The sequence below is a fragment of the Camelus bactrianus genome, chromosome 19 (assembly GCF_048773025.1).
Source record: "Camelus bactrianus isolate YW-2024 breed Bactrian camel chromosome 19, ASM4877302v1, whole genome shotgun sequence".
Lineage (NCBI taxonomy): Eukaryota > Metazoa > Chordata > Mammalia > Artiodactyla > Camelidae > Camelus > Camelus bactrianus.
This window is the reverse complement of record NC_133557.1, coordinates 39,818,660-39,837,473: the sequence shown is the minus strand read 5'-3', so window position 1 is coordinate 39,837,473 and position 18,814 is coordinate 39,818,660. Positions and strand designations below refer to the sequence as shown.

Below are 18,814 nucleotides of genomic sequence, written 5' to 3'. Positions count from 1 at the left end.
GCCATTGTAAATTCTATCAAATTGAAGAGTTTCCACCAACCAGACCATCCCTATTTAGGAAAACTCCACACGTTAAAGCTGAGACACTAGTGCATACAGACCTCAGCAGGTAGGGTGTTGCAGCTAAGGTCTGTAACAGTCAAATGCAAGGAGGAGAGATTCTCCACACTGAGTGTCGTCACAGTGGAACTGGCCACTGAGAAGTTTTTCAGAGTCATTCCTGGAATTTTGAGGGCTGTGGACACACTCAGGCCGTCAGGGAACTGGACTGGCCATTGAAGAGTAAAAGCCAATAGTCAGGGGCTTGGGGACTAACTCATCCTCTCCTGTATCTGGTGATCAGGGTTAATGCTGCTGGGAGCTGTGACCATCTTCAGCGTGGCTCCTTCAGGAGGATCTTGCACCTGACTATGCTGGTGGGGGCATCAAGGCAGCTTCTTGGGGCGTAAGTTGTTTCATGCCTGTGAGGCAGTGGAAGCTAAGAGACCATCTATGCAGATGTGTCCTGTGCTCTGCCTGCTGGAGGGTGACAGAAGGTGTTTATCAGACCTAAACCAAGGGGACCTCATTCTCATTCTCCTAGTCCATGTCTTCAGGTTGTTCTCAGGTCACACACACGAGGGTCTTGGCCAGCAGCCACCAGAGAACAGCACAGAACTAGCTTGTCCCCTTCCCTCCCGTGAGCAGGCTGATTTTCCTAGGCGTCGGGTGGCATAAAGTCTCTGCAGGATGCTGGGAGGCTCACAGGACACTGGAGCACCTTGGTATCTCCTCTGTTTTCCATCTTACTGAGTACCTGTTTTGCTTTGGGTCCTGAAGGTGGACAAATTAATAGACAGACAAGGGTCCTGCCTCCTGGACCTTACATTCCAGTGGGGTCAGTGTGTGGTAACCAGCAGAGGGACAGATGTCATTTTGGATTGTGATAAGGGCGGAATAGGTGCTCCCCAAGACAACATGAGGACTTTGGGCTTTGGTCCCGGAGGAAGTGTGGAGGAAGCCACTGGGGGCTCCTAAGAGGCACGTGGGATCAAGTGCCTTATGTTTGGAAAGATGGCTGGCCACTAGGTCCATGCACATGCAGTGCCCCCATTTCAAAGGAAGTAAGTTCAGAAGGTAGAAACTGCGTTTTCAACTCTCCACAGATCCCGGTATAAATCTCTTCTACTCAGATGTGATGTCCTCAATGAACTCCCTAGATTACCATGTAGGAAAAATGTTCTTTAAAAAAAAAGAATTGTATAAAAATTCTTTTCCAGGTGAATCTATGAGATCTTTCGTCTTCTCTCTCAGGAGGCTTATTCAGGGTGGTAATAACAGCTTGCACAGAAGAGAATTTGTTTCACGAGCCATTTCTCAGGTCATTATTAAAATTCCTTAGGCAAAAAGATGATTTAAAAAACACCCTTAGAAATAGATACGGGTGCTCATAAGTTTGAGAAGCTAATGAGGCTTGCGCAGATGGTAACCTTGTGTCCCATAAAAATCCAGCTCCTTCGTACCTGCTTCACAGAGCAGGGGAGAGAAAGCTTGAAAGGAAAACGTCATGTTTCACAATTTTTTTCAATGGGTGAAAGCAAAAGTCACTCAAGGCTGAGGCTGAATATGGTGGGATTTACGGGGTGTCGTTCGCTCTGGCCCCACAACGTCCGGTGAGATGACAGAAAGGGCGTGAGGAGATTAAAACAAGAAGTGGAGAATTTCCCTTCCCCTTTTTTATAGCATGACCAACCCTAGAGATTCTGCTAGAAAAATCAGTGTGAAGTTGAATAAAGTAAGGGATAAGGAAGGGTCACGGGGAAAGGCGTGATGTCACAGAAGCTCAGTTGTGAGCCAGTGAGATTCAAACACACGGGTTCTAATTGTGTCCAGAATGGTGGCACCTACGTGCTGAGCAGTCATTGCACCGTCAGGACCACCAGCTTGTCTGTGGTCTCCAGGGGCTCCTTGGGCCCTATTCATGCTCTGCAATGAAGACATTAGATATCAGAGTGGGTGCTGTCACCTGAGACAGAGGCTGAACATTGGTGGCCCCGGGTCTGCTGGGTGTGGCTCTTACAGGAGGCTCTGTCCTTGGTGCCCAGAGACAAGCTTTCCGACCACAGGGACCTCCAATTTGATTTCCTTTCTTTGGAGCTTAAAACAGTGTTGCACCAGGACTGGAGTCTCAGAAGGAGCAGGGTTGTGAGGATGAACAGTACACCACGCACAGGGCTAGGGTGTGGATGGAGGTGGGTCAGGTAGACCCAGGCTGGGGTGTGGCTCTGCTCCTTGCTTGAGTTCCCTGACAGTCATTTTATTATTTTTATTTTTTCTTCTACAAAATGGGAAAGGCGATAGACATCTTGGAGGGAGTTTTGAGGGTTTGGGCTATTTGATGTAAGAGCCGGAGGTGGCAACTCTAAGGATAGCCTAGCTCCCCCCACCATGGCCACAGACAGTATCACTGCATCCTCTTCAAGTAGACGCTGGTCCAAATCACATTTATCACATTAGTGTGTGGTACGAGGTCCATTGAAGCTTGTGTAGCACAGACTTTACTTTGCATACCTCTAGGCAGTATTTAAATTCAAATTAGTCATTTTTGACCAACCCCTCCCTCAGTGAGCTAAAGTCACTGTCCATTTACAAGCCAATTCATCTTCATTATCCCTTCTTTTCATTGGGTTGTTGTGAAGAGTAAATAAGAGAATGATTCATGTAAATACAAGTGACTGGTACGTAATAATTGCTTGATAAATGTTAGCAGCAGCAGCAACAATAACAGCAATGATTTACTATTATTTCAAGACTGTTGGCTGGTGGGGATGGCTTTATATGCCAGTGGGAGCCACCTCTGCACCCCCAAAGGAAACACTTTGCTTTCACGCTGGTGATCAGGGAGCTCCCCAACTCTTCCTTCCCCAACATTGAGTCATTGATAAGTCATTTCTCTACCATGCATGTGTCAGAGATGGCAACTAGACAAGTTCAGAGAAAGAGTGCTCTCAAGATAAGACGTGACCCCACCTTTTCTCAGGGTCATGAGTGGATGTTGATTTTGTTGGTGGAGTTTGGCTTCCTCCTAAAGCAGATTCAGAGGTCAGGGTTTGGGGGCAAGTAGTTCAGTAGGGAGATGATTTCAGGAAAGGGAGCGGGGAAGACAGACAGATACAGAAAGGAAGCCAACAGAGAGAACATTCCTGAGCAGTCTGCACTGTGGATGCCTAAAGCCTCAACTCACTGGGCAACACAGTGCAGTGCAGGAAGCAGGCACCTGAGGGAGGGGTCCTGGTAATGTCCACCCATTCTGCGGAGATGGGAAGAGGAACAGGATGCAGGGCACTGGGCTGGAGTGAGGATGGAGGGGGTGAGCGAGCTGGGACCTTTACCCACCACCTCTCATTAATCACGGCTGAAGAATGCTCATGGCGGCCTTGATTCCCAGACACCTTGGACCCACTCCACAGGTGGGCGGTGAGAACCCACAGTTAAAAGGCCACAGGTGCCGGAGGTTGTAAGTTGAGCAAGGATGTGAGGATGTGGGGGCACACGTAGGACGTCATCTGCTCTGGTGATCCGGCTGGTTAACAAGCCATGCTCTGTACATACACGCATACAACAAATGCATCCTTGTCCTTCCAAACAACAGCTCAGACCCCACCGTCCTAACGACAGGCTGCAGGTGCCTCACTCTTGCCTCCTGTGTGTCTGTTTGCTCTCCTGAGGGGGGGGGCAGTGGCTCCCTCTTTGACATTCTGCTACCATGCTCACTGCAGTCCCAGGGGCCAGTGTCACTCCTGCTACTTCTCCTGCTTTATCTCTTGTGAAACCCAGCCTTCAGCCCCGGTTGTCGGAGTGGCTTCCCTAGCACCTAACAGTGAGGCTCCTTCGGCTCATTTCTCTCGGGTAATTTGATTTCACCACGCTGTCGGTCACTTTGATGGGTTGGAAGGAAGCCTAGGGGAGGGGGTTGATGATTAAAAAAAGTAAATTCATTGCCCTGTACTTCCCCATGCCCTCCACACCCTCCATCCGGGGCCCCTCACCTCCTCTCACCGAGGACAGGTGTGTCTGTCTGTCTCCATCCCCATCTGGGAGATGGGTGAGGGGCTTGGTGAGGAATGTTCTGAGAAAAACACGACTCATCTCATATTTCATCTCCTTTTACCTGCGCTTATAAAGTGTTTCATGATCCTTTGGTCGCCATACCAGAACTTGTGTGCTAAGATAGAAAAATACTATATCCTCTGAAAAATCAAGCAAAGTGTAATTGTGCATTGACAGTCAATGTTGGCAGCCCCGGTTCAACTGATGTTAACGTTTCAATAAACCCAGTGATAACATCCTTCCCATTTAGATTTTCATCAGTGCTGAAAACCCCGTGTTTAACAACTGCATACTGTTTTTATTTGACTTGGAGTGTGTGTGCATAGAAAAAAGCAGAAACATGCTTCCTCATTAAAGGCTTGATGTGGGGGCTTAAAGTGGGTGTGAATTTAATGTACAGAGTTCAAGAGAGTTTGATTTAAAAGAAAAAACTGTTGCTACGTACTTCTGGATATTGATAGCAATTCAGACCAATTTGGTGCTTATAGTCACCCTGAGGGCTGGTTAGTATGGCAACCATTTTCTAAATAGTATGCGATGTACTTTTGGGGATTTATGATTCCATAAAGTTGTAGGATTTTATCACAGCCTTGGGCCAAGTGCCCTGGTGGGTAGGGTGAGAGTCTAGACTAAACACCCTTTGAGATGAAGATGACTACGGAAGAAATTGCACAGCTGAAATTACACTGATTCAGCACATCAACAATAGTCTTTACATGTGTGAGCATTGCTGGGACGTTGAGCTCTGGGTTGCTGGAAAGGCATCCACGGTTAATGCACAGGTGACTTGGAACCTGGGCTGGGTGGGGAGGTTGGGGGAAGTTCAGGAGAGAGGCCCTGGGTAGACTATAAATGGTAGATGGGGGTTAATGTTTCAGAGCATGGCCTAATTCTACCTGGTACAGCTGAGTTTTATAACACAGGAACAAAATGTGTTTCTACACGGGAGCCTACAGACAAAGATATTGCGGGGTTATCAACAACAGCACAAGAAAGAACTGAAAGCTAGTGAGGAAAGTTGTCTATGGTGAGGTCAAAACCAGACTCACTCTGATTGTCTTGAAAACATTCTGGGTTTTCATCAATTCCAACAAATAAACAATTCAGTGGCTGGGTTGAACCTTTAATGAGTCTTCATTACTGTATCTTTCTGCAACTTGATTTAAAAAAAATGACTGATTTAATAACAGGGAAAATGACTGTCTAAAATGATATTTGATGTACCAGGGTTGAGAAGGGTTGCAAACTCAACTTTCTGTTTCATTTTGCCTCTTTTGGTCCCCCCTGTCCCTCTTTTGTTTTGCTGTTCTGTTGACAGAGTTTGTCCCCGCACGGTTTAAGTACTTACTGCTTTGTAGAGAGAAAACAGGCGAGTCATAAAACGTGTCTGAGTTTCTAGCTATAAAAGGTATTGATTAGCCTAAAGCTATCTTTAATGGCTTTAAATGTGGTCAAGAAAATATAATTAAGTACACCTTGACATGTTAACTAACTGGATAGATAAATACATGATTTCAAACTTTCATGCATTTCTGGTGGGCATGTAAATTGGTACAGCAGCTTTGGAGAACTGGCAGAACCTGCTAGAGTTAAACATCTGGAGAACCCTGTAGCCCTAACTCCTGGGCATACACTCAACAGAAACAAGTGCTTGTGTCCATCTCGTGACACGTATGAGAATCTTCACTGCAGCTTTATTCACAATAGCGCCAGCTGGAAACAACCCAATTGTCCATCAACACTAGAATGGACAAATAAATTGTGGAAAATTTACACAGTGGAATGCAACACTAGAATGGAAAAGAATGAGCTTCTGCTGTATGTATGGATACAGCATGGATATACGGATACATGGATAAGTCAGGCAGGCGTAATAGTGAATAAAATACAGACAAAAAGTTATGCACATTGTGATGTCCATGTATACGAAGTAGAAAAACAGACAAAACTATGACAATGCAGGAGGGAGTGGTAGTTCCTTCAGGGGACAGATACTGACTTGGGGCAACGGAGCTTTGTGGGTGTTAGAAATGTTTTTATCTTGATTTGGAGAATGATTTATGTATATACACACATACACAAATGCACATATGTAAAACTTAGTAAGCAATTTCAACCCAAAAGTAAATTTTAAAGAATCTTGTGTATGTTGTATAAGTTGGCTTTGACATTTACAACTAAAGTTAGTTTTAATAATCCAACCTAATGAATGAGGAACTTAAGCAGCTTTGGAGTGACAGCAGAAGCAAATTCTATGCACATCTGGGCACACACATGCACAACTCCCTGGACGCTTGGCCCTGAATTATTAATGGCTTGTTCAGCCTCATTGACCCCCATACTTGGGAAGGATTTTCTATGTCACCTAATTCAATGATTCATCCGAAGCTTGTCTGTAGCCTTCCCTCTGGGTGGCTGTTCTGCTTTTGTGAACAGAAGTCCCCCGGGGACCAGAATATAGTTGAGCAGGTCTCACTGTCATCAGGGGCCGATCCCTGCGCAAAGATCTGCCCTTGCATATTCGTTGGTCTTACTTGCAACCCTCGGGGTTTGCAGCTGAGTGGGCAAAGGGTCGCACGGTTGCTGTTTACTCTGCACTTCATACTTTACTTCGTGTACTTACATTTATTTACTTGTTTGTATGCCACCAAAAGCAGGGATTTTTGTCTTGATATTTTCCTCCCCTTTTAATTCATTACAGCACATCTTCCCACCAGGAGCTATATTCTCTCATATTCATCTTCTCAGTAGTTTTCCCTCAGGAATGAAATAGGAAAATGTGGCTATGTCATTCTGCTTGGACATCTCAGATTCCCCTGGCCATCCCCACACTCCAGGACTAAACACCCTTGACCTCCAGTAATTAGCCTTTCCTGCTGTCAATACAAAGGTTCACGAATCCACAATCCATTCATTCAACACGGATTTATTGATCATGTATCAGCAATGTTTTATGGATACAGTGATGAGAAACAGATGTGGTGTCTGCCTCCTTAGGACTGTCACTCTATGAAGATTTTTAAAATATTTTTATTGAAATGTGGTCAATTTACAGTGCTTCAGGTGTACAGCAAAGTGGTTATTATACACATACGTACATCCGTATATATATTTTGTTTCAGATTATTTCCAGTATAGCTCATTACAAGAAACTGAATATAGTTCCCTGTGCTATACAGTTGTTTATCTATTTTATATATAGTAGTGTGGGTATGTTAATCCCAAACTCCTATTTACATAAATAAATGTCAAATTGCAACTATGGTGAGTGCCTTGAGAAAAAGGTGCATGGTGCTATGAAAGCATGAAGTGGGTAGTCATCAGAATCAGAGGAGCCTTCCCTGGAGGAGTGATGGCTGGGCAGAGGACAGATGCTAAAAGAAGCCAGGAAAAGAGGAGAGACATGTCATTTCAGGAAGAGGAAACCACATGAGCAAAGCCTTGTGGCAGGAAGGCTCAAGGGAACATATTACATCCAAAGGACAGAGGAAAGGCCAGGTAGCTGGAATGAGAAAGCCCAGAGCAATACAGCATGAGATGGAGGAGAGTTGGACCACTCGGGGGAGAGTTTAGCACTAACTTGGGGAGTGGTTTGAAGGCATAGCAGGCTGCACGTGCTTGGAAAGGACATTCCTTGGAAAGTAGCTGAACCAACTAAAGAGAGCACAGGTTTTGAGAGAGTAGCTTTGGGGTGGAAATATTCCGTCAAGGTCCAGGGTGTGGTCTAGGGAGGAGGAAGAGTGGAGGTTGTCAAAAATGGCCAGGTCTGGGAACTGGCAGGCCAGGTGTTGGGGCGGAGGGTCATCTTTGTGGATGCTGCAATCACCCAGGGTTGTGGCAGCCTTGAGGTGGTGAGCAAACTGCAACTCAGTGCCAGACGTATTGATGAATGTGGAAAAGTGACCAGGTCACCAGTAATTGCCAACTGACCATAGTTGCCATGGTTCTGGAAGAACTTACGTAATTTGTCTGTGGGGAGTTAACGTCTTTTAAAGGTTAATGCTGATGGCCATTGCCACTGAGCGTGATTACAGTATTTCTTAGCTTTATATAGCCCTATAATTTTATGATTTATATACGCCTTAAACATATCAAAAAGAGAAAATTTTTGTGGGAAGAGAATAAATAGGGCAAACTGAGATACAAAACTAGAAAGGCCCCCTGGGGTGTGTAAGGCCAAGCTAAGGAGCTGAAGTTTACTCTGTAGGAGCTGGAGAGGCAACCAAGGCTGCCACTGTTCTGTGTGAGGTTGTGGTGACTCTGCTTCAGGGAGGCTCACCTGGAAATGATGTGCAGTTTAGACTGGGGAAGGGGGAGGACTGAGGAGCACAGTTACGAGTCAACTGCAGCTGACAGGGTGAAGCTGATCAGACCTTGGATGAGATAACTGGAAAAGAAGAGAAGGATGGGGTGGCATGAGATTCCTCAGAGGGATGCTGTGTGTAGGACCCAGGTACCAGTGGAGAAAGCAGCAAGATAGCGCAGGGACTAGGAGAGACCTAAAGCCCCAGGCGGAACCAGAAAGTCAGGAAGAGGTTGCGTTAGTGGAGGAAGGCACATTACGTTTCTGGTTCTGGAGCCCATCAAGGGGAGATTACAAAGGTACGTGTTAAACTCAGGGAAGAATTGGATTGAAAAACCTCCTGTGGTTTACCCCTAGCCCCACGTGCCCACCTTGGCCATCTTGTTTTCCTTTGCAGCCCATAGGGACTCCCTCTGCTTTCTCCCCCTTCGCTTTCCCTCACCTTTTCCATTAATTCCTTGCTGCTCACAGCTTGCTTCTGAGGACAGTGTCTCCTCAGCTCCCTGCTTACAGCTTCCCCAAGCATTCTATTGTTTCCTAGAAAGCCAGCCCTTTCTTGCTCAACTATCTTCATCTGTGTCCCCACATCCCTAATACACTTGTCCTGCTGAATTGTGTCACCTCTTCTTATTTCCTCCTCCAGACTTTGGGCTTTAAAGGACAAGGACTCATTAAAAGTATCTTTCTCTCTCTCTCTATATATATATATGTATATGTATATACATATATACATATAGTATATGATATAAAATATATATTATAATACAGGATATAAAAATGTCCATATATTATTTTCTGGCTCAATAATAATTTGTTTAATGAATTAGCTAATTGATTAATTAACAGGCTTTTCTAATTTTAAGGGTTTTACATTTTGAAGCCTCATTTAAGGAAGACGAATGGGATGACAGAATGCAAAACAAACCCACAATCCCAAATGTCATAGATGAATATACAGATTTGAGAATTTGCACACATTTTTCATACAACCGTAGTTCTCTTGCTTATACGACAGTAGCCAGGTGGATCTTGGCCCTGCTTTATTTTGTGACTTTTCCTAATATACACTCGCAAAAAGCACGTAGAAACCTAATCAGAAAAGCAACATTCATCCTGGGAAATGGGGACACGCTAAACTCCTCTCTCTTGCTCCTCTCCTGTCACACATTTTCTATCCATCTACTGAGGCTGAAACCATTTGTGTGAGCTTCTGGAATGTGCGTTTGCCTTCCCATAAGACTGGGTCTTTTAAACCTCAGCTCTCCCCATTTTGGCAACACCTCTCTCTTTCTGCATCTGCACAGTGTCACGGGAGCCTCCCAGACTAGAAGACGTCCTCAGGGACACGGTGGCGAGTGATGCAGGATCCGCTCAGAGCGCTGAGTTTAGGATGTTGGGAATGACAGACATTTACTGGCTGCTCCCAGAAAAAGAAGCCAGGGGAGATCAAAGAGGAGAAGCAGAAGAAGGCAGTGTTGAAAAATCCAGGAGAGGAATCTGCAAATCTAGAGAAAGTAGTTGAGTCCATTACCAGGAGATGGGGGAGTGACCGTTAATGCGTGCAGAGTTTCTTTTTGGGATAGTGAAAATATTCTGGAGTCAGTGGTGATGATTGCACAGTTTTGTGGATGTATTAAAAACCACTGCATTGTACAATTTAAAACAATTTTTAAAAACCTTTTAAAAATCTAGGAGGGAAGAGAGATTGAAACATGAAAAACTAGTTAAACACATTTAATACCAGAGGAGATGAAGAGCGGTTGGACGGCTGTGGGGCTTTGTGATTAGGAAGCCAGTGGTGAGCTGCAAGACAGTAGTTTCAATAGAACAGTCACTTCCTTCTCTTCTCTCTGTCCCATAAACAAGTAACTTATAACATTATTCCTTCACATACTTTTATCTCTGTTGGTAGAATGTCTGATGATTCTGCAAGTTCTTGAATGTGTTTGGTTCATAGTAGCTAAAGGATGAGCTTCAGAAATTCTGATTGTGTGCCCTCACGCTCACTGATGTATTATACGTGCATCATTCCTCCTGCCCTCTAAGACCAAACCTATACTGCAAAAACAGGTCATTTTCATGCTGGCTTCACCTCTAACATCACTTCCAATGGCCCTCAATGGAGCAGGCATTACCTTCCTTGAATTCAAATGATAGCTTTCAGCGATATGGCCCTTTGACAAGTAGTTCGCCCTGTCTTATGTCAGCTCATTGATGGAGTCCTGCAGACCTTGCGACCCTGGGTCCACCACATGCATTCTCTGAGCCACATTTACTTGATTTATAAACTGAAGGTAATAAACATTAATCTGACACCTCTAATGAGAAAATTATATGAGTGTTTTGAAGGCTATTAAGTACATGTAAATGCATTTTAATAGATATTGTAGGATTGAAGAGACAATTAGTCCTTCATTGCTTTCTAGCTCTAGTCTGGTGTAGGACCTGCCCCCTTAATGTCTTGTGTGTAAGATCATAGTCTTCATATCCTGTGATGTGACGTTTATAGTGTACACCTTACTAAGGTCTGCCTTGCTCAGTACTGATTGGTTAATTTGAATACTGTTTACATAAGAAAAATCCAGTATCATACCATGATTGACTTCTCTATCACCTTTGCCTTCTTTTAAAATTTGTTTTGTTCTGCTCTTCACTTAGGTTTTCCAAATGAGCCTGCTGCGATCATTGCCCTGAGCACCATTAAGGAATGGCTGGAGAAGAATCAGCACGAGGTAGGGGAATAGCACAGTCAGTGAACATTCAAGATGCTCATTTGATCCTCAATTTCAAAACAGAAGATACATTTCATTCATAAATATCAAGTAGACCTAGTCATTGAGCCACAGCTGTAATTCATTGGCTGAAGGGACTATGTTGATTGTTGCTGGTGGTGAAGGTGGGAAAAATTATCAGATTCATTGATTGATTGGTTTTGGTGGTGAAGGTGGGCAAAATGATCAGATTTGTTAAACCATGACTTAGTTTTTACATCTTTAGATAAGATGGACTTGTGTGTAAAAGAGAGAACAGAGTAGATTTCATTAAGATTAAGATTAAGGGATCGTCTTGTGCATCGTCTTGTGCTGTTGTCCTTAAAGAGTTATCCTTGTTGACGAGATGCCTGGTGTATGGTCATTTTTTTTCCATAACCTAAGATCTCTCTCTATAACTAATCATTTCTATAAAGCAACTTCTGAGCGTCATATTGGAATGGGCTTTGATAATAGTAAATCGTCATGTTTGGGATTTTTTATGAGACTAAATGCTTCTGTCAGATTATTCATCGTGCTTTCTATTCTGCTAATTTACTAAGATCTTTGGCATATATTTAGTGATGAACAGGAGGATCAAGTAAAAAAAGCAACATGATAAGTAGAGACACTTTAGAGTCTCAGATCTCAGAGGTTTAGCAATTGACATATTGAAACAGCAAATAGTTTTCACCGAACGCACAATATTGTGCTTTTTTTTTCTGCTTTTGTTTTTCTCCTTATACACTCACATGAGTGCCATAAAGCATTTTTTCCACAGCCCATGAATCTAGCTTTCTCCTTGGGTAGGAAATGGATTTCTTTGGAAGTGTTTGGGTATGGAAGCAAACTATGGGAGTTTCCACATGAGAGATCGCTCTTGGTGCTTCTGTCTGTTTAAAGAAACAGCAGTGTCATTGTTTGTTTTTTTTTTTGCTAATAATTTTTTTTTTACTGTAATTTCAACATTTTTTAAACAAATATGAACATTGTTCATCTCAAGTAGAAGTCAAGATCCCTTGGCCAAACATACACATTCTGGTGCTTGTTCTTTCTTTTCCTTTTTGAATGGTGTACATATGACACCTTCAATTTAGAGGACAACTTTAGTAACCTCAAAGAAGCAGAATTAAAAAAGTAAATAAAATAGCCAGTTTACAAACGTGTTCTTTGACGTGTCTTATTTTCACAACAGTCTTACTGACCATCAAGGATAGGTATTGTTATCTTCATCTTGAATCAAACAGCTCAAGACTTTGGGGTTTCAGAGCTGAGAGTCTGACTGCCCTCTCCTGATCTAACAGCCGTTCCTCCCTGGACCACTCCTGCGGCCAGGGAGAGGGCTTCAATCCCTTTGAAAGCTGGTAGCCTTCAAAGTATCCCCTGGTCATAGTAAGGGCTCCTGTGAACCATCTGCTTAGCAAAAATGTAGAGTGTTTCATGAACTAAAAATTGATAAGTGAGCCAGTGTATTGGTGTAAATCCATCATTTCCACTAAAATAGTAATCCAAGGATATTTCCCACTGATGGAGGTTCACATGTGCTGTCTCGGCATGTGACCGAACTACCCACATCCACACGACACCTCAAGGAAGTGATGATGGATGGCAAACGTGCTGGTAACATTTCCGACTCATTGACGAATTCTTCTGATGGGTTCTCTCTAGTTAAACTATCCAGAAAGTTATTTTTCATAGATATTTGCTAGCTTAGTGTTTCCTACTTAATGTTTTTTGTAGCTTAGTGTTTCCTACTTAATGTTTTTTGGCTCTGATCTCTTTACTAGCCTACTCTGTCTTTGAGCCCATTCATTTGCTTTCATATCATTTTCTTGCTCATTTCTTGGGCCCACTGTAGAAAATTTAGTTAATTTGGATTGAGAAACAAAGCTTAGTTATTGCCATTGCAACTTTAAACATAGCCTGTGTTAATTCTCTTTCAGCAGGCTTCCTATTTAAATACACATGGTCTGAAAAAGTTAATTTGAACAAGTCAGATTTTACCTAATAAATGAATTATAAGTGTTAGGACATAGATAAAAGCTGTACCAACTGATTCTCTAACACTATTTTGATTTATTTTTTGCTCTGTTAAAAACCTAGGTTAAGAATTTATTCAGTTGTCTCCTTATTGCAGTATGCTTTTGATGTCCTGATTGTTTATGCTAAGTATTCATTAATTCACTCCCTTGATAAATATTTATTGCATCCCACTAAGCACCAGACACTTTTCTAATCCTAGAGACTGAACACTGAAAAACAAAATATTTTCCTTAGGATGTTCATAGTCTAGGAAAAGAGAAATACAAATTTAAAAATTAAATAAAATAGCCCGAAGAGTACCAAGTAAAACAAGGTGACTGGAGAGAGAGTTACTGAGGGATGTGGTTTCAGATAATGTAGAGATTGTTCTGAGGACCTAATCACGGAACTAAGATTTGTGTGATGGGAAGGAGTGAGCCAAGACACACAGAGGGCTGGAGGAAGGACAGTGCACACAGAGGGACCGGCAAGAGGAAAACCCTGAGGGGAGAATGAGTTGACTGTTGGCCAGCAATGGTGAGAGACAGTGGGGTTGGAACACAAAGACAATAGAATAGCACAGATAAATTTGGACAGATAGGCAGGGGTCAGAGTATAGAGTATTGTGGTTTCATGGAGAAACATGGATTTTTATTCTATGTCTATTAATGGGAAGTTGTTGAAGGTTTGGGGCAGGGAGTGGCATGACCACATTTACAGTTTTCCCCCCAGTTTGCTTGTTTGTTTATTGATGTATAGTCAGTTACAATGTATCAGTTTCTGGTGTACAGCACAATGTCCCAGTCATACATATATATACATATATTCATTTTCATATTTTTTGATTAAAGATTATTACAAAATATTGAATATTGTTCCCTCTGCTATACAGAAGAAATTTGTTCTTTTAATCTATTTTATATATAGTGGCTATTATTTGCAAATCTCAAACTACCAAATGTATCCCTTCCCACTTCCTTTCCCTCATTAATCATAGATTGTTTACTATGTCTGTGAGTCTGTTTCTGTTTGGTAGATGAGTTCATTAGTGTCCTCTTTTTAACTTTTTTTAGATTCCACATATGAATGATATCATTTTCTCTCTTTCTGGCTTACTTCACTTAGAATGACAATATCCAGTTCCATCCATGTTGCTGCAAATGGCATTATTTTATTCTTTTTCATGGCTGAGTAGTATTCCATTGTATAAATATGCCACAACTTCTTTATCCAGTCATCTGTCGTTGGGCATTTAGGTTGCTTCCATGGCTATTGTATATAGTGCTGCATTCATCTTTAAAATAACCAAAGTCTGGTGCCGCTTGGAGAAGGAACTAGAAAGATGTCAGAGTAGAAAGGGGAAGACTGACTAGGAGGCTTCCCTAGTAAATCCAGGCAAGGGATGAGTGTTCTCTAGAAGGCCTAATGGAACATGAGGCCCCAGCATCAGGTTTAGAAATGATTTTTTCAGAACCATAGTTGATTTGATTCTGCTTAATGACACAAATCACCCATTTCCATGTCCAGAAAGGCCTGACAGGAGTCCCTGGGCCCAGTGGATGGAACTAGAGCAAACACGTCTGGTCATCCACCGGCTGCTCTTTCATTTGCCGAGTCTGAGCTGTGAGGGTGATGTTGTCAGCACATATTTAAGGGGCTCGGGGACTTGCAGGAGCCCAGCTGAGCAAATAGGACATTTGGCTCCCATCACAGAGGCGCTAGTGAAAAAGACGGAGTGGCATTTTAATTAAAAAAAAAAAAAAAAAAAGGAGACTCCTCAAGGGAATTGTATTAGGGCACAAACATGGCCTATCAGAATTAAAAATACAAGGACTTCTGATTGAAAAATTGAGAAACAAAAGAGAATAGAATATCCACTAAATGAAAGAGAATATTCACTACTGAGAATTGAGGTATTGCTCTGTGAAGACCAGAGAGATGAATTAAACACTAAACAGAAATACAAAGACGTGGAAATCATGCCTAAAGAGACCAAGTGTGTACCAGAGACCCAGGGATCAGACACAAGGCGGGCGAGGAATGGAGGTGGACCCACTGGCATTTTCAGCTAAATGAAGAATTAAGATCTTCTGAGTTCAGAAAATCAAAAGAGTATCAGTTTGCTGTAAAAAATTGACAGCATATGACATGATAACCTTTCTGTAAGTGCCTGTTTTTCTCAAGTAGAAACTTTATTAAAGAGACAAGGGAGCAAAATAAGAGGTCGTCATGGAAATGAGCAGCAGAAATGTGACCCAGACTCCTGACTCGGGGTGGCGGCTCCATGTTATCATCTGCAGTTTTCATGCATTCCTCATTTTTTATGCCTTCTAAAAATACCGTTCCTTGTGAAATAGTGATTTCTTTACTCCATGGCTCTGAGGCATCCCTTTAAGATTTGGAAGTTAGCCCAAGCAGTGTTTCCACGGGGCCTGTTCTGTTGTTCCAACTTACGGACTCATGTGACATCTGGCTATTGGTCTCTGGAGCAGTGTATATGTTAGTCATTTTTTCCATGGAAAGTAGAAGAATAGGATGCCTTTGACTTTTAAAAGCTACGAATGGCTTGACACCCTGAGATCTTTTCCGGTTCCGGAGGTCAAGTTCAGTGACTTCAAATACCCTGAGGGAGCAACCGTCCTGCAGCTCAGAACACTTGTGGTCAAGTCTTGCAGGAAGTCATCTTAAGGGGTAAGGCATCTAAGATGAAGATTCTGAGCTGGAAGATGGCTGAATTTCCTGGGCACTTTGAAATGTGGAAACCCTAGGGTACCAGTCAGGCCTCGGTGTAGTGGGACACAACCCTGCCCCCACCCCTCTGCCAATTAAAGCAGCAGATGGACGGCAGCAGCACTGCATTCTGGGAGCTCTAACTGAAGCTGTGGCCATGGGCAGCTGTTCAGAAGGGAGGTTGTGGTCCACCTGAGACCAGACCCAGCTGCATCTCCGCAATGTCTGAGGATGGCGTTTCCCAGAAACCTTCCCCATCCAATCACTGTATGGGGATCGCCTCATCTCCCCTCACCTGCCCACAGACCCCCTCCTCCACAAGCAGACCCCTTTCTCTGGGGTGGGAACAATTCAATGGATGAATCTCTGGTTTATCTTTTTTTTAAAAATATATTTTTATTGAAGTATAGTCAGTTTACAGTGTTGTGTCAATTTCTGGTGTACAGCAAAATGCTTCAGTCATATAGAAACATACATATATTTGTTTTCATATTCTTTTTCACCATAAGTTACTACAAGATATAGAATATGGCTCCCTGTGCTATACAGTATAAACTTGTTGTTTATCTATTTTATATATATTAATTAGTATCTGCAAATCTCGGACTCCCAATTTATCCTTTCCAAGGTCCTTGGTGGGCACCTGACTTGACTGGGATATCATTGGCAGGGAAGGACCCCAGAGCTGCGTTTTCAAAACCCAAATCAGTTTTCTTCTGTGTAGGAGGAAGGTGGAAATTTTTTTCTCATAGCAGGCAGAGTTTGGACCTTTGCCTAACATAAAATATTTTTGAACTGTGCTTTTAGCACAAACAGATTGTTGTTCAAAATGTTAAGTATCACCTACATGTCATTTAAACTGTTTACTCTGTGCCTCCTGAGGGAAGTGCGACACCTGAGGTACTACTGTTTGTCACTTTAGGTAGCGCATCTACAGGTGTGGCAGGACAGCCCGAGATGCTGTGTGCAGGTGGCCGTGTGGCACCAAGACAGATGCCAGCTCTGCAACTTGTTGCAAGCCAAGGTCCCAGACCCTCCCCAGTGCTGTCTAAGCCAAAGGTCAACTGACAGCCACCAGAGAACAGGACTAGTTTTGGGCTCATCATTGGCATCATTTAGAAGTGAAGATACTGGTTTCCAGTTTCACGGTCATCCTCAGCTGCTTTCCAACAGTCAGACACACAGTCCCCAGAGTATTAAGAAGGGTGAGCAGGCACCTCTCTCCCAGAGCGCAGACTTGGGAATCCATTGAGGAAATGCAGGTCCAGCCTCCCGAAGGGGCCTCTGCTGTGTGCAGGCCAACTTGACAAGATCAGGGGCGTGGCCACGTGGTTCCTCCTCACTGATCACAGAGGAACCATCCCACTGTAGCTTCTGGTGCCAAGACTATTTTTTCCTCTTCTTGGCAGAGGTCTTTGAACATATGCAGTGTTGAGGATTGTTTGTCACTTTTATTTCAGAATCACATTATGAATCACAAAAAAAAAAAACCAAAAAACACAACAGTATGGGGCCTGCCTTATGTCACTGACACAAAACACCTTAGGATCTTTGTGGTTCTTAATAGGGGGTCTTGAAGGAAACATGGAATGATGCTTACATTTCTGATGGGAAAATTATATCCTTCACCCCAAGTTTCAGTTTTTGTGGAAGATTCTTCACAGAAATGCAAAACGATGCACCATCCTTCGATTCTGCAGAAGTCAGAGGTGTGGTTCACACTCAGAGACCCAGGAGGAGGGGACGAGGTGCTCAGTGTTCTCTCAGGGGGACATCTTCTTAGGTCTAGAAACATTATTCCAGTATCTGTGCCCACCTTAGTTTTTGAAGTAATAGAAGCTTAAAAGATGTGTGTCTGGAAAAAGAAATTCCACCTTAAAATCTTCACATTCTGTGTAGGAATGTGGTTATGGTAATAATCATCATCACCCTAATATGCTGCTGTAAAAATGTATCCTTTGACTAGCCCAAGCATGATCTGCAGGTGGAAACCATGATGGTCCTCCGCTGCGATGTAATTGAAGAAAATTATTCCCAGACTTTGCCCACATGCCGTGTTCCTTCTGCTTGTCAAGAACCCTGATGACTTGCAAACAGTTTGTTTTCTCTCTCCCTCCATCTTTCTTTCTTCCTTCCTTCCTCTCTCCCTTCCCCTTCTCGCCTCTCCCTTTCTCCCTCCTCCTCTTTCCTCCCTTCCCACTTTCCCTCCCTTTCTTACACACACACACACACACACACACACATTCTCTCTCACGTACTTGCTCTCTTTCATACATATAATTCTCCTCTATTCTCAGACTGTCTTCGTTGGGGTTTGTGACAGGCAGTGACATTGGTGGGCAGAAGTGAGTTTTATCTCTTCCTCGTGTGATTCTAAATATGCATCATTAGAGGAAAAGCCACACCTCCAGGAAGCTCCTGCCTTTGTTGGTGGGAGGGAGGGTTCACATGCTATAGATGGCTCCCCATTCGACCTTGCCAAGTGGGCATGTCCACTCACCTCTCCATCCTCATCTGCTTTAGCGTCTGTTCTCAACAGGCACCTCCAAGTTCCTGCAGCCAGAAAGTAGAGCCCATCGCTGATGCTTCCGAGCTTCATGAATCCTGTTTCCATCAATGAGACGCATAATAAATGAAATAATATACATTTTCCTGCTTTAGTTAGTGAGACCACTGCCAGGTAGCCAGTGTGCCTAGGGTGGCAGGGCTTTAATCGGACACTTTAAGCATTGAAGTGAGGATGCTAAAGCACCCTTTCCCCTAGTCTTACTCTGTATGGAGAACTTTTTAAAAGTCTGATTTTTTTTTTCCTTCTAGCAGGGGACGTCTGTATAACCAAGGCCCCAGTGTGCTCCAGTGACATCCTTCTATATTTCCAGATAGTTTAGGAGCTGATTTCTGTGCTGAAAGATAAATAACA

At 43.2% G+C, this 18,814-nt stretch overlaps 1 protein-coding gene across 3 annotated transcripts in view; it reads left to right on the top strand.

Annotated features, from left to right (window-relative positions):
* The window catches only part of MACROD2 (mono-ADP ribosylhydrolase 2), a 1,883,327-nt gene that overhangs the window by 1,387,828 nt on the left and 476,685 nt on the right, over positions 1-18,814 (top strand). For all 3 annotated transcript variants that reach the window (XM_074347853.1, XM_074347852.1, XM_074347851.1), the window contains exon 8: positions 11,051-11,124. In XM_074347853.1, the coding sequence (XP_074203954.1) occupies positions 11,051-11,124 (74 nt within the window). The remainder of the gene's footprint in view (positions 1-11,050; positions 11,125-18,814) is intronic.